At 44.2% G+C, this 16,515-nt stretch overlaps 1 protein-coding gene across 1 annotated transcript in view; it reads left to right on the forward strand.

Moving 5' to 3' along the window:
• Positions 1-12,285: 12,285 nt before the first annotated feature.
• The window catches only part of LOC146798576 (uncharacterized), a 40,366-nt gene continuing 36,136 nt past the window's right edge, over positions 12,286-16,515 (forward strand). Inside the window, exon 1 of the mRNA XM_085627764.1 lies at positions 12,286-12,840. Within this exon, the coding sequence (XP_085483890.1) occupies positions 12,286-12,840 (555 nt within the window). The remainder of the gene's footprint in view (positions 12,841-16,515) is intronic.

Below are 16,515 nucleotides of genomic sequence, written 5' to 3' on the forward strand. Positions count from 1 at the left end.
AGGAGTTGAGAGATCAGCCGAAAATTCTTCAGGTTCCTAGTATCAGCCCCCGCTTTTTTTAAGAGCGGAATCACACGTGCCTCCTTGAAATCCTTAGGGACTTGTCCTGTCTCCAGGGATGTGTTGAGAAGTGAAAGGATCTCGGCCTTGATCCCAGGGAAGGCCATCCTGAAAATCCTAGGGGGGCAGGGGTCTGTGGGTGAACCTGATTTCACACGTCCTATAAGTAAAGCCAGAGAGTCAGGCGTGAGCACAGGGAAGGAGGTGAGGGGTTTGTCAAAGAAGGGGGCCTGGGGTACAGGTTCTAAAAGGCAGGGGAGCGTAGGGGTACGCTGGATTTCGGTCAGAAGATCCTCTATTTTAGAGGTGAAGAAGGCTTGAAATAAATTGCTGTTTTCCCTACAAAAGGAAGGCTTCTGTTCCTTCACTTGTCTAAGTTCTTTCAGGATCTTGAAAGTCTCTTTTTGTACATTGTTAGCGAACGCGATCTTGAGTTCATAGAAATCTGATTTTCTTGTTAGTATAGCTTTTTTGTATGCAGTGAATTTAGCATGGTATTTTAATCGAGCTTCGGGCTCATAAGCTTTCCGTCAGGCTCTTTCAGATTGGCGAAGTTCTTGTTTCAAACTTCGTAAGGTATCATCGAACCAGGGAGCCCCTTTCCCTTTGTCCCTTATTTTTTCCCTACGTGAAGGTGCGAAAGTGCGAATAGCACTGTTCAGCCTTTGTATCAGGGCGGTACTTTGTGCATCGGGATCACCTGGAGTGGGACTTCGGGGACTGGATTTTTTTAGGGTTGAGACCAGGTCTCTGCTCTGATCTTATTCCTGCTCCTAAGGACTTTCCATTCAGGGGGTGGAAGGGTTTTATGCTCCAAAGGTGGGAGCCAGCCACTAATGATATAGTGATCGGACCAGGAGCAGGGCCTAATGACCGGAGGGTCAGTATGTGGCTGGGAGGTCCAAACCAAGTCAAGTGTGTGGCCTTTCTCATGGGTGGGACCTATCACAATTTGGTGGAATTCCAATGCGGTCAGAGCCTCGTCCCTTAATGTAGCTTGGCTCTCTTTGGGAGATTGCTCCCAGTGGAAATTGAAGTCTCCCATTATTACTATATATTGGTACCGTGAGCGCATATCGTGGGTCAGTTCCATCAGGTATTCGACAACCTGGGCGATGTTCTCGGGGGGCGGTATACAATCAGGGCGACAACGCAAGCTGTCTGAAAATAGAATTTTGCCCCTAGTACATCCGCCCCTTCAATGCTTTCTGCAAAGAGCATCTCTCAGCTTTGAGGAGATGCTTGTAGAAAAAGTGGACCCCGTCCCCTCTGCTGCTGCCTGGTCTATTATGATAGAGGGCTGCGTAGTTAGGGGTCATAGTGGCTACCAGGTCTGGGTTGAGGATTCCTCAAGCCAGGTCTCGGTGACACCTAATATATCTGTGGTGTCGTCTTGCAGTAGGGAGAAAACCTCTAGGTTATGTTTTTGCAAGGACCAAGTGTTCAAGGTCGCAAAACTGAGTCCCGGAGGGTTAGTGTGCCAAAGTGGACTTGGAGAAAGATCTGCGTGATTGCGGTGGACCGTAGATTTACGTGGCCTTAGTAGCCCTTCTGATTGGAGTGTTGCTGTTATTAAGTTGTCAGACGGTGCTATGTTATGATTTAGGTGGTGGAGTTCTGCCAGTGAGTAAACATGGCCCGGGCCAGGGGTTCTGGCCCCTGGGCCGGGTCGGGCGCAGACGGGCCCAGACGGGTTTGCCTTAGGCACGCCCGCTGCGCGCGCCCGCTGTGCGCTTGCTCCAGCTCAATCAAAATACCCTGAGGCTCCGCCCACCCACCACTCAGCCCTGCTGTGCAGCGGCTGTCTAATCTATGCACTAGACTGGGAACCAACCGGAAGTGCTTGGGCCGGAAGTGGGGACACGCTGAGGAGCGAGCAAGTGCAGGATGCAATTAGGTAAAAGACACAGATTAAAAAGAACTGTTATAAAAAGATTCAATTTCTTTAAAAATTAAGTTGAACAACGTGCAAAGTAGCAATGGCACAAAAGAATTGCAGGAGAAAGGTTGCAAGCGCGACAGCGTTGCAAGAGATCCACCTTTGACCTGGGCAGGACTGAGAAGGTTGCTGCCCTCCTCCTGTGAAGCTCCCTCTACAACAGCCCCCATCTGAAAAGACCAGCTGGCAGGAAGGAAAGCCCAGGGGCTATACCGAAAAGAAAATTATTGCCCCAGAAAAAGGGCACCACTCTTCGAGCTGAAACTTCACTGGTTCCACCCGCGGGCCAATCCTCGCAACACCAGGGGGCTAAACAGCCCAACCAACGCAGTGGTTGATCAGTGAATACTTTAGTAAGGCAATGACTCAGCTTCAGACTTGCACTCTGAGACATCTATCCTCACCTTCATACACCTGGGTGGCACCCTGCATCTCACTGGTCAGAGGAGCCCCCCGCTTGACACCCAGAAACTGTGAATAAATATGGGAGAGCTGCATTGCAACTCAGATCTGCTGCCTGAAACTACAGGGAGAAGAAGGACTGCCCTGCTGGAACCCTGGCCTGCACCTCAAAGGATTGCACGCCCCCATGCAAATGAAGGAACGCCCCGTGAAGATAGTGCTGGGTGCTTTATGTGCGCCATCGCTATCGGCATTACAGAAGGGGCCGCAGAAGCATCTGCAGTCCCGTCTGTAATACCAAAGTGCCTCGGGCGCGTAAATCGGGCACAAACGCCCATTGTGCCACCAGAGCACTTTGTGTAATACGGCCCCAGTTGCCTTGTTCCTTGGCAGCAAGGAAAGCCCAGGGGCTATACCGAAAAGAAAATTATTGCCCCAGAAAAAGGGCACCACTCTTCGAGCTGAAACTTCACTGGTTCCACCCGCGGGCCAATCCTCGCAACATCAGGGGGCTAAACAGCCCAACCAACGCAGTGGTTGATCAGTGAATACTTTAGTAAGGCAATGACTCAGCCTCAGACTCGCACTCTTTGTGTAATATGCCCCCAGTTGTAAACACAGTTGCCTTGTTGTATCAAACCATATTGCTGGTGATTAAAGATAGTCCAGTTTTTCAAATTAGAAGCGTGCCAAATATCTGGGAAATGTATTTTAATTAAGTGAATCAAGATTGTACCAACTGCAGGGGGGGGGTGTAGGAGATATGCAAATGTTAATTCATTTAGTGGAGGTATTTGCAAAACTATTGCTTTCCCTATGATTTTGTCAGTTAGGCGTGTCTTAAATTGTTTGTTTTAGGGTTTAATAACATAGATTGGTAATATTCTGGATATTGTTCATATTGTAATTATTTTAAACGTGATAATGTATTTTTTGTATTTACTGTTAGTATTGCAAAGACTTTATATAATACATTGTGATGGGAATTGGGACTGACTGAGATTTGATAGCCTTTCTAGTGTTTTGTCGTTGACTCTGAATCAGAGCCTTTCTGCCGAGTCACTCTATTAAAATGAAGCTGTCACCCGCGTGAGTGAAACTGCAGTCCATGATGTCACTGGCACGAAGCGTGCACGTTCCACTGTGCAGTCTTGAGTCATGCTGTTACGTTTTTCTGGCTGATAACCAGAAGGGATGTTATTAGGACTACCAAGAGAATGTGAGAGCATCCGATAAGGAAACAGAAATGGGAGTGATATCTAAGCCTGCGAAACCAATTCCATTCACAAGGGTAGTATTCTGACTCAGCAGAAGAATATTCCAGACATGTTAGTATTTCTTTCTACATTTATAAGCAGTTTTTCATAGCGCTGACTAACCCCAGAGTGTGACAAAGCGCTTTGTACAAAGCCATATTACATTTACCGTTTACCAGAGTAATAACATACAATTTGATAGAGTAAATAAAGGCATAATGTTGGGAATTACAAAAGTTTAAAAAGGAGTGACATCAGGGCGCAGACACCATGCAAAACAGTTACGGTATAACCACTAAACAAAGCCATATGAAACAGTTAAAATAGGGTGGCATGTACACACAAGGGCAGAACTGAAAATGATGTAACTGTATGTCAGTTTTAGGGCCTGATATAGAGTTTGTCGTGCAGGATAATCCACCACAAACTGAGGGATTACTGTGTCTTCCAACCCCTCAATCCGCCTGCTCTGTTCTAAATCATGTGGGCCACTGGCTCTGCCATTGGAAAACATGAGCTTCATCAGCTTAAAGGCTGGTGCAGTTCCAGACTGAGGGAGGAGGGCAGCCCTTTCACATTCAGATTCAAGAGTTTGCGTCCGGGATAAAACCTTGCCAAATTCTTCGAAGGCTGGTGTTCTGTGTGTTTAGAAAGAGATTTGACAATGTTACCTTTTTCACATGTTTTCTCAATGTATGACAAGAACCATTTTCTGAGTGTAAATTTGTTTTCTGGAATGTGAGGAATATCTTTGGGTGCCAAAGGAGCGTGAGTATATCCAAAGAAGCCGTAGTTCTACTAAAGGATATCCAAAAATGAAAGAATTGTTTTACTTGAAGCATTTGTAAGCCGCATCTTTATGCCAAAGGGATTTAGCTGAGCTTATTCAGATAGTAAATGTACTTATATAGCGCGCGAATCACCCCTAGGGGTATCTCAGCGCTGTACTCATACCGCTGTAGGAACCCTTCCTGGCTATCCGTGTGAAGTGTCCACTCCTGGGCACCTCCATGGTGAGGCCAGGCATCCCAGTGCTGTTGGGGCCTTTGTGGAGATTAAGCAAGCTATTGCCCAGAGTTGCAGCGTGGGACCCATGATTAGAATAGGCACTGAGGCAAGAATATCAGGTCCAAGGAATTTATAGCCCGAGACCCTGCCGCGTCGGGAATCAAACCCTGGTCCCAGACCAGTGCTCTGCATCGAGGTCTGCCGCTCTAACCATTGAACCACACTTCTCCACTGGTCTAGGAATATAATTTATGCCTGAGGTAATGGTTTGTAAAAAAACTACATGGCATCCTAATATCCTCTGCGGAACATGGGTACATACAACAAACCATAAAGTGCAGTATTTATGTGCATTATATCAACAGGAAGCAAGGGCAGATAAACAAAACATATGGGGCTATTCACAAGGGTAAATTACACACGATTATGTCTACACCTGCAAGTTTACTCTTACTCTTTTGGAGTAATTTTACTACTTTTGGCTAACCACTATTTCCAAGTCTAAAGTTACTCAAAAGTGTAGATAGTCAACACTCCCTGAAACAATGGGTGGAGTCAATAAAAACGTCATCTATGACCCAAAGCTTTCTACGATTGATGAGTTTACAACCATTTTTTAAGTTCCACACACTTGGTGGATACCTCTGCAACTGGAGCAGAGATCTCAGTATGGTAAAGCCTATGGGAAAATAATGAAAGTTTTAAAAGTTTAAAACAAATATAGTTAAAATATTTTATGTTAAATATTAATGTTAATTAATGTTATATATTTCTTTTAAATTTAGTACAAATTAGAATTAACTCTGCAGCACTTTAAACTTAATTTTGAATGAATATTTAATTAGTCTAGGTATATTAAATACAATTAATATTATTTTTTCAAGATTGATTCAAAAACCCACACGAATAAAAATGTTTATATTTATCTATTAAGTTAATAAATGTTATGTATAAATGAATGTAATTATTGTCTAAAAAATAAATTAGCAATACAATAATCCAGTCAGAAAGGGACCAAAGCTTTCACTGTTCAATAGCAGTGAACCTCAGGGATGACATTTGGTATGCCCTTCAGCAGTCTAAGCAGGTGTAGAGAATCACTGGTTATGTTTTTCCCATGCACTTGAAGTTGAAACCTCTCGTACACCAATTTCAAATGTCTAATCAAGTAAAGAGGAAATAACAGTTTGCTTCCCCCATCTTGCATCTCGAAATATTACCGAGAACAGGAATTCTAGAATGTTCCGTCTGTTGGGGTGTTGAGTCATATTGTGTCTTCATTCACTGGATTACCCATTGGATTATTTTTAAATGATTTTCATTAAATATAAAATAAAACGCATTTTGAAAACATCTTTTTCAAAGAATGCACATTCCAGATAAATCGTAAACCTGTACAACTGAAAAAAGGGCACAACTCAACCCATTTCAGCGAACAATTTTTTACATGTGAGAAATGTCACCACAGTTATTCTCTTGAACTGCCTACTTTGATAGGGGAAGAAGAAGGGAACATGAATAACACTTGATCTTTTACGATCCAAAATTAAACACGTATGTCAGTTGTGAATAGTCTCTGTATCCAATAAAAAAGACAAACATTATCAGGCTGACGTGACACTTAAGGTGAGTGAAGCAAGCTTGTACCAATATAGTGTCATTAATATATCCCTATAAGCTGTTGAGACGCCCCCCTCCGTTCCACTCAAAATGTGGGATTTCAAAAACTCTCAGGATGCTGTCTGATGAGTGAACTAGAAGATCTCCTCCTCATCCTTTATCCGCAGATGTGATGGAACCACAGCGGTACCTTGTTGTCTTTAGAGATTATCTCTTTTTTGAGCACCTACAGGTCTTCTCTCCTCAATAAAATTATTATAAGTGATGAAGTACCCCCCCCCCCCCCGCTGTACCATATAAGGATATTGCAAGTCACCAAGGACTTCTATAACCATATAGAGGAATGAGGCCAATGGCTGAGATCCTTTATAAGGTTAAGGAAAAACAATATCCTTATCAGGTACACCGGGGGATACTTTATCCGTATAATAATACAGGGTCACACTATTACCTTTCACACAAACAACTTAAATTCTTGGTGCGTAACACTTTCATATGAAAGAGTGAGCGCATTTACAAAAATGAAGAATAAGAATTAACCTCTAGGTCAAAATTAAACAAATCAATAACGTGTTAGTTATTTATTGCAAAGATATATTAGAAATCTAGTTTAAAAATAAAAAGCAGCACTAGTTTGTAATGCGTAGAAACATGAAGAAAGATTCTAGTTTTTCTCTAATTATCTAAGGAGGGTAAAAAATAAACATGTTCTCTCTGCTTGTCATTGTAAGCTAAAGAGTAGAGAAGAAGGAAGAAAAGTAGTGTTCCGTTTTTGCTGCTTTGAACAGCTGCTTCAGTTATGCTCTGTGAACTGACCTACCTTTCACCTCGGCTGCTGACTTTAGTAGTAGGAATTGTGACCTCAGAACTCAACTGTAATTACCTCATAATAGTAATAACCTCGTAATAGTTGAGTTATGGCCTCTCTTTTTTATAATGGTGCATCACAAGTCACCAATTATAAAGAAATTACATCACGTTGATACAGGGATTACAGAATGCCATGTATTAAAAAGTTAATACATGCAATTTACTGACATTAAAATGGAGGCTGAGCTTCCTGAGTGCTGCTATCTTCGCCGTTTATCTCTGACTGGAGTTAGACAACCACAGTGAGCCCAACCTCACCATACTGCCTACCGGGCCCAGCTCAGGAAGCTTTGAGACCCTAAGTATTTCAATCCTGAATGCAGAGTCGGTCCCTAGCACCTCATTGTCGAAGAACTGTTATGTCTTGGAAGTCTTTGCCCTCTGTAGATTGAAGGGGAGCCAGTGTCCTCAAAATGAACCTTTCACCGTATTCTCCAGCATTTCGACTTTAGTCTGCCAATGAGTGATGGAGGGAATGGCACATCATTCAAAATGGCCCCTGTGATGTGATAGTGTTCTTCACCCTGCTCCTCTCTCTACTCCAAGATAAAAATGTATTTGTTGATGCACTTATTATCTTCCCTTATCCATAAGTAGATCTTCTATTCGGAAAGTTCTCCTTCATGGTGTCATTTTCTCCTCATTCTGCTTGCAGGACTTTCGGAGACACTGCAGCACTGGCCTCTTCCTGGAAAAGGTTGATCACATCAGCAGGCCTCCAATGGCCAGCGAGAGAAAACCATTTTGGCGCTCCAGAGAATCTAAGCCTTGCTCTGCCTCCACTAATCGTTAAATGTTTCAACAACATGAGAGGTTGAGAGGTGTATAAAATACATAGGGTGTGGCCTGTTATGGTCATGGACAAACTATCGTTTCACATGGTGTACATATGGTCAGCCATATATAACAATGGTTTAAACTTGTTTTTGACCTCACGTTTCACAGGCATGATGCTTGGCATACAGACATGTCAGTGGTCTGCACAAGTTAGGTAACGCATAGACTTGTTTACTAACAGGAGTGGTGTGTGACTTGCTGTTTAACCCAATCCAGACAAATTTTAGACTCAGACTTAGGGAGAAGTAGCTGGTTCTTTTCAAATGTTAATCTCTTTTCTAATTTACAGTATCAAAAGTATTTTATTTTATGAATAAAAACGCAGTTTGCAGCTTGGTGTACCTTGTACATTTTGAGAAACATCAGCCTATAAGCCTGATCGCTCAAAATAACAGTGTAAGAGTAGAAGCTACAAGGTAAAATTCAAAGTATGATGAAGTGTGAGATATTTTGAGGAAATGGATCCTCCAGAAAATGCTGATGTGACTCTGGTGCACCAGACTTCCCGTGGATGTGGGTCCTAAGCCCCTTAAGTGCCATACAAGAATGTGTGAGTGTTCACTCATTGCCGCATGTTAAATTAGACCCCAAATTAAGAGTAAAATATACTAATATTTGAGATAACATGTCTCCTGTCTGTCATCATTAAAAAATGTATCCAAGGAAGTGACCCAAATCAGTGAAATGCCCAAAGGCTATATTTCTTCATAAGGTCAGGAGACTATTTTGTGACTTTCCTTATCCTGAGTTTGTGGTGGACTTGACTTGTGGTGCACTTTACGAACATACTTGCATATCATGCCTGAAGTTCTTTCTCACAAGTTGGCAGGGTATGCCCAAGCATGGGTCCTTTGCTCACTTTGACACTGTATTCAAGCTAGCCTGGCTGATGGGGGGTGTTACCTTGAAATCGGTCTCAGGATCCTTGTTTCTGGTCTAGGGAAGACCGGGCATGACAGTTTGGGCTGGACTGTTCTCATGAGGCACAGGGTCAAGACTGATTTGCATATGGCTGGGTCTGAACTGGTGTGGCGAAGTGAGCTAAAGAATGATGATGGATTCAACCCAGATCTGTGCCTGGGGGTGAGTGTCTGAAAAGTTTAAGGGCTCCGTCCATCGTCTCCTTGTGTTTGCTTTGTTCCTCCTAGACGGCCACACACTATAGAGAGCTTAGAGGCGGCTGGATGGGCCATCACTGACAGGATGGGGGAGCGGAACAGGGTACAGCCCTACTTACACTTGAACAGGCTGTGACCTACCCCCACACAAAGGGCTGCATACCCCCTGCAGTTAGGCTGGCGCCAGGACAGGGAAGGCATGATGACTGGGAATTTCAAATGAAAACCTCTAGAAGCATCCCCCAATTCAAAGTAAGGCCAAGGTAAAAATAATGGACCTTAGATACCAACCCTTCAGTATATTTCTGGTGCTGTCAATACTTTGCTAGAAAGAAGGACTGCTGTGTTGCTGATAGTACTGCCACTCTGCTGGACCGCTGCTGTGAAGGACTGCTGCCCCGCTGTGCTGCCCTGTTGCCTTTGTGAGAAGGACTGGACCTGCATCTGTTGAAGCCAGGACTCCAAAGTGAATCCAAGGGCTATTTGGCTGGCCTCCTGACTAGAGCTTCAGGGACAAATGCTTCAACAACCTTGAACCCACTTGTGGACCCTTCAAAGTGGGCCTGAAGGTGCTCCCCCAGCACTACCTATGGAGTCAGCAGAACCGATGGATCTCCTCCGCGGCATGGCACAACACAAGCACACCCGGAGCATTGCCTTTGCTGTTTGACGCATCACTTTCGGAACTGATGCATCGCCTGTGCTTTGAGGGCTTTCCTGATACAAGGACTCCGTATCGATCCTGCAGCCTGCATCGGAACTGTCACTAGTTCGAACCTTTCCTAACACCTGCCCTTGCATCACAAACCCCTCGTCGACAGCAGCCTCGATGGCGACACAGGTTCTTGCATCTCAGCCTCATAGCTCTTCGGAACCCATACATCGCCTTCAATATTGTATCTTCCACACCGGACTTCTCCATTGCAAGCTCTTGCCAAGAGGATCCTCAACAATGATGCAGGACCTCACATCGCAGCTTCGCTTCTTGGAACCAATGCATCATCTTGCCTGAGCGATTCATCTTCTGAGCGGGACCTCGCTACACTCCGTAAAGCAGGATTTAAAATACTCTTTTTCAGTGGGCTTACCTGGGTCCTTGTAGCCGGTCCATCACGGTCAGCCTGAACATGTGGCTTTGTTCCAGTCTGGCGCGACCAGATATCCATAGTTGCCTCTTTGGGCTTTTTGGTGCTATTTTTACTGAAATATTTAAACTTGCATATCTCTAGTTCTACTGATTGGATTTTTGCCGGTTTGATCTTGATTTCTTAATTTCCCCATTTTTTTTATCTGTTGTGGCATCTTTTTTGTGTGGTGTTTTCCACTGTATTACTCTTTGAAGTGCTGCACAAATACTTTGCACATTGCCTTTAAGTCGGACTGCTCAATGCCAAGCTACTAGAGGGCTGAGCACAGATTATGTTGGGGTTTGGTTGTAACTTCACCTTGACAAGGATTGTGGTTTCAGCTTGAGGAGAGTTTCACTCCCCTCAATTAATCCCCCAATTTCTTACAGGCTGTTTTTAGATTAGTGAAAAAGGTAGTGTCAAATTTGCGGCCAATAGTTGTCATGCCGTTTTCTATTGTGCTAAAAAAAAGTCTCTGCTCATGCCAATTTGACGTCTGAAAATATGTATTAAATAAATGAAATAGTCTGTGAATCATAGAGCTGGGTTACAAGGGCATCCCCGGGAAACTGTAGCATAAAGCTAAAGCACACTAGTACAGAATGGAAATGTATATGTTTTCATACACAGGGATCTAATAGACATTGATTTGATTTGAAATATTACTTATTAAGCGCACGAATGCCGTGGTGTCTTGGCGCTGACTGTTACACATGGATAACTAGCGTGAGACTCTGAAGCTTTAAGTTTGAGAGAACAACCATCTTTTCAGCTCCTTCCTGAACATCATCTGGTTAGGTTGAAGTCGTAATGTGGATGGCATCTGATTCCAGAGTTTGGCCACACAGAATGACAACATACGACCCCTCCATCTTGCCTTGCGTATTTTTGGAATACAACCAAACGCCCTTCGTAGAGGATCTAAGAGATCTAGCTGGAGAGTACATTGTAAAAAGTTTCCGCACCTCCCCAGATATTCCTCCATAGAGGGTCTTGTGTACTATACAAAGAGCCTTAAAATTGGCTCTTTGCTGGACGGGAAGCCAATGTAAAGCTCTAATAGCCTCTGATGTGGGGCGTCCCTTGGGGATGTTCATGAGCAGTCTGGCAGCAGCGTTTTGCAGTGATTGCAACTTCCTCTCCTGTGCCTTATCAATTCCCACAAAGAGCGCGTTGCAGTAGTCAAGTTTGGATAGAAAAAGTGCCACTACAACGGTTTTTTGAAGTTTGTATGCAATAAACGGGAACATTTTCCCCAATATTTTTAGGAGAAAGAAACAAGAGGAAGTTAGCTGGTTAACTTGAGCTGACAGATTAAGCTGCTCATCCAGAATCACCCCCAAGTTCTTAACCTTGGTACCTGGACTAGGACAGACTTCCGCCTCCATAGGCCACCAGTTGTTATTCCATAGCAGAGGACATCATCTCATGCAACTGAAACAAAACCTGTGCAGATGCAGAAACTGAAAAATGAAAACCTTCAGAGCTGACCAAAGAATTCAAGGATTGTGTGGCTAATTCAAGCTGCTCTGCAGAAGGTGACGATTTGTTATTTTGAAGAAAATGAGGGATCAGTAGAATCGGCCTGGGTCTTATGGGAGGCCTTCAAGACTGTGGTTAGAAGCCAGGGGGTTTCTTTGATCACCAGACTCAAAAAAGAAAACCAGAAACTGTTGGAAGACAAAGAAGGAGAAATCCAAAAATTAGAGTCTGAACCGCTACTGCAGATCAAACGGATATACAACATAGGCTATGAATTAAAAAAAAGAATATAGAGATATTGCTGATATGCGGCAAAAGCCAAACACCTAGCGACCCTACATTGCTTGTACGAGGTGGGGGACAGAGCGGGCAAGATCCTGGCACATTTGAACAAGAGAGAAGAAGCTTTCCTATGGGTATTTGAGATCACTCTAGATGGGGGGGGGGGAGAAAGTGAGGGATTAGCAGGGAATAGCAGACGCCTTCGCAACTTACTATAGGCAACTATATACACCATCTGCTCGCTCACTCAAAATGAAGCGATTGAACTATTAGCAACTCTGGATATGCCCTCACTGGAGGCAGCGGTCAAGGATCATTTAGAATCAGACCTTACAGACTGTGAAGTAGTGCAGGCTAGCCGATCATTAAAAGCCAGGAAAGCAATGGGCCTGAGCAGCTTACCGATTGAACTATACAAATTGACAGAGTCCAAAACTGCCACATACTTAGTGAAGATGTACCAGGAAAGTCTTAAAATCTGGAAATTACCCGAAAACCAAAAGCTTGCAAATATAGTAGTGATACACAAGACCGGGAAACGACCGGTGAGTTGTGCGTCTTACAGACCAATATCCATGCTAAACGCAGAGGTCAATATTTTAGCGAAAGTGTTGGCAACCCAATTGGTTCCAATGCTACGCAAGTTAATCCACCCTGACCAATCAGGCTTTATGCCTGGTAGGAATTCCGCACTTAACTTGCAGCGTCTTCAGGAAGTACTGGGGAGAGCTGACAGCATTCGAGAAGAGGCGGTTGTGGTGTCCTTGGGTGCCAAGATGGTGTTTGATACGATAGAATGGCTCTTCCTGTTCACTGTCCTCGAGAGACTAGGGTTTGGGGTAAGTTCTGAGCATGGGTCCGACTGCTATATGCGGAACCTTTAGCACAAGTGATGGTAAATGGGAGGGCGTAAGGCTGTTGTTAAATTACAAAGAATGATGAGACATGGATGTCCCCTTTCTCCTTGATATTTGAGCTGGTCCTGGAGCCACTAGCGGTGTTGATACGGGGTGACCCGCTTATTAGGGGACTTAGATTGACTGCAGATTAGGAGAATCGGATCTCCCTTTATGCAGACGACATCCTTCTCTACTTGGCGAAACCCTACTCTACCCTACACAGGGTGCTCCATATCTTTATCCTGTATCAAAATTACTCTGGTTACACCATAAACTGGGATAAATTGATAATACGTCCTCTGTGGCCCAAGAATGAAACTTCCCAGAACGTGCACAGCAAGAGTTGCAACAGAAGGATTCCAATATCTGGGAATTTATGTCACCAGAGACCCCGTGGTCTTTTATGAACGCAACTCAGTCCTCCCATTAAGTCGGCTTTGGGAAGATGTACAAGATTGGACGTCTTTGTCCTTGTCGGTGATAGGCAGGGCCTCCTCATACAAAATGATTGCGCTTCCCCGCTTCTTATACATTTTGCAAAATACGCCCTACTTGGCCTCTCCGACATACTTTTGAGCAGCTGAAGTGGACTATGGACACTCCTGTGGGATGGAGGGACTCTACGAATAGCGTTAAAAAAATTGACTAAGCGATGGTACAATGGAGGGATTGCTCTGCCGGTGCTTCAATATTATTACTGGGCAGCGCAGCTTATAGTGATCAATCAGTGGGTACATACAGCACATGACGACCCAGCCTATAGGATGGATAAACACAATATGTGATCCGGGGGGGCAAAGGAGGAACATGAGTAGCAAACACCAACATTAAGCTCAATCATGATATGGCATATAGCGTCAGCGGCTCTAGGGTGGAGGGAGAAAATTACCCAAGCCACTCCCCTATCAGAGACGGCACAGTTGGGATTTCTAGCAAACCACCCTGGTTTTGATAAATGGGACCTTATTGGCCTCTCAAGGGTAGGTGATATGTGGGTGAACCTCCAAAGGGACTACGAGCTGGTGTCGTAAAAAACCTTCCAATATAGTCACATAAGGAATGATCTACAACTTGCCAATCCAAAGGGTACCGATCTCCCAGTCTCCTCCCCTCTAGAGGATAGGTTGCTAGATGACTATATGAAAAAAAAGCAATATCTTTAACCTATTGAAAAATACTAAACAATTCCCCTGACATCTTGGAGAAAGTGTGGGTCAAATGTGTGGAAGATCTGGGGGACCTGAGTGATGAGGAGTGGCTAGAGGCGCTTGCGTCCCCTTGGGAGGTGGCCATACGGTCACAATTCAGATTGGTCGGACTAAAGATCCCATACAGGACAAATTATACATGCACAACACTAGTAAAAATGGGCAAACTAGAGTCAACACAATGTCCTAGGAACTGCAGCCAGGAGGGCACATTTTTACACCTGTGGTTGAATTGCCCAATGATTCAGACGTGCTGGAAGGCGATTGTTACACGTTTGATGATATTGTGTGGGGAATAGGCAGAGGCTTCTCCTCAATGGTGTTTATTAAATATTTGGGAGACAACAAATCTAAGAGCCGGGCAACGACTGTGGGTCACATTAGGCCTCATGGTGGCCAAACGTAACATAGCTAGAAAATGACGATGGAGATGGGGCCCACATCCCGGGATTTGGAAACCAACATGGATTAGTGCATGCAGGTAGAGAAGGTGGTTTACGAAGGGAGAGGTTGCCCACACAAATGGACAAAAATTCGGGGGTGGGGGCCGCGGGAATGAAAGTAAAGGGATGTTCTGACAGCCCGTTGGAAGACCTCCCAGTTTGGAAGGGACTGAGGATTACGAACAATAGCAATATTGTTGAGATCTGAAAAGGGGGAAATGGGTGAGCAACGCATCAAAACTTGGAGATAAATGTCTTGATATTTATAAGACACGTAATTCTGATCTGACGCTGGGTGTGATAAACACTGCTGTCAAGTGTCCTTTTGTCCTTTTTATTTTTCCTCTTACAATAAAAAGATGCTAAGAAAAAGAATTGTGTGGCTAAGGTGCTAGACATGAGAGACAGGTTTACATGTCAGAGATGGGCAGAACTTAGAATCAGTTAGCAATGAATGAAACAATTAAAGCAGTTGTGCTAGGCAATATTTTCAGTTCTAAAATCGCAAAATCTAACCTTTGAACTTTAGGCATCCAAATGATGACACCTAAGCAGTAATGTTATATTCTGCTTGCATGTTGCATAAAATGTGCAGAGTAAAACCCCTGATTGCACACCCTCTGACAACAGATATTACTGAAGTGGAGACAAGAATTTGCACAGTAATACTGATCACGAGAGAGTCTAAAAGGTAGCCCCCATTCATGCCTTGGAAATAAGAGTGCTCTCCCATTTACGGAGCCGTACCCCATGAAAATGAGAGAATTCACTTTGCGCATGCTCATACTCCTAGTAAGGCAGCATTCAAATGTGAAAGGACGGCCGGAGGAGGAAATCTAGACACCAATTACCCATGGAGAATGACCTTCACAACGCGGTCGTTACACCGCGGTATGTTTACATTGCGGGCATCACAACGCAAGTCGTTACAACGACTTGCACTGGATGGCGCTCTAAGCTAAGGAATAGTATGAGTTACTATTCCAACACCTTCCCTACTGTAACGTAGGCTGGAGTTGGAATAGTAAATCATACTATTCCTAAGTCCAGCACCCTCCAGCGCAAGTCGTTGTAACAAATGCAATGTAAAATACCGCGTTGTGAATGTATGCGTTGTAACATCATACATTCATCACCCATACATCACCAACATCCTAGTGTGACTGTGGGCTGCCCTTCAAGACCCTCCCTTCACATGGGTGCAGTCGCATCCAATGGCTGACCACTCAGAGACGTTTTAAGGAATGGGCAAAGTGGGCAATTTCCCAGAGCCCTCACCTTCCATGGGGCCCACAGGGGAAGGAAATTTGATCTCTCTTTCTAGCTCACCTCTGTCTTTTTCTATATCTGAACCTCTCTTCTTCTCTCTGCCTACCTCTACCTCGGTCTCTTTGCTCAGTGTCATCTTAAGAATTTTTTGGGTCCCCAAAAAAGGAATACTTCAACTGTTTTTGTGCGAAACCCATTTCCAAAGGTTTGTTTGGCATCAAACAGGCTACAATTAGCACAAACGTAGGTAATAAAATTCAAAGTTTTTACAAACAGGGGCACCAAAATATATTTTTGACTCGGGCCCCAAAAATTCTTTAAGACAACACTGCTGGCCACAGGGGCACTGAGTCTGTGAGTACTTTTTAGACTGTGCACACAGTACATAGGCACCCACAGCTCAGTCTCTGAGGGAGCATGAGGGCCTCCAGAGAGTGAGGATCCGTCTAGGCCAGCACCCTCCCTAACCCTAAGTTACTCCTAAAACATAAGGACTTGGGTAAACATGGCGCTCTCCTGTATGATCATCTCCCATATCCCCCCTTTCAAAGGAGGCGATGCATTGGGAAGCACTCTGTCTATGGTTTTATTGACGACCACCATAACTGAGTAGGCACTCCATGACAATATCAGCATTAGTGGCGATACCACCTCTTGTCTGAACCAAGGACATTGTTTGTAGGTTTTAAATGGGA

This window comes from Triturus cristatus, chromosome 9 (assembly GCF_964204655.1).
Source record: "Triturus cristatus chromosome 9, aTriCri1.1, whole genome shotgun sequence".
NCBI classification, from domain to species: Eukaryota; Metazoa; Chordata; class Amphibia; order Caudata; family Salamandridae; genus Triturus; species Triturus cristatus.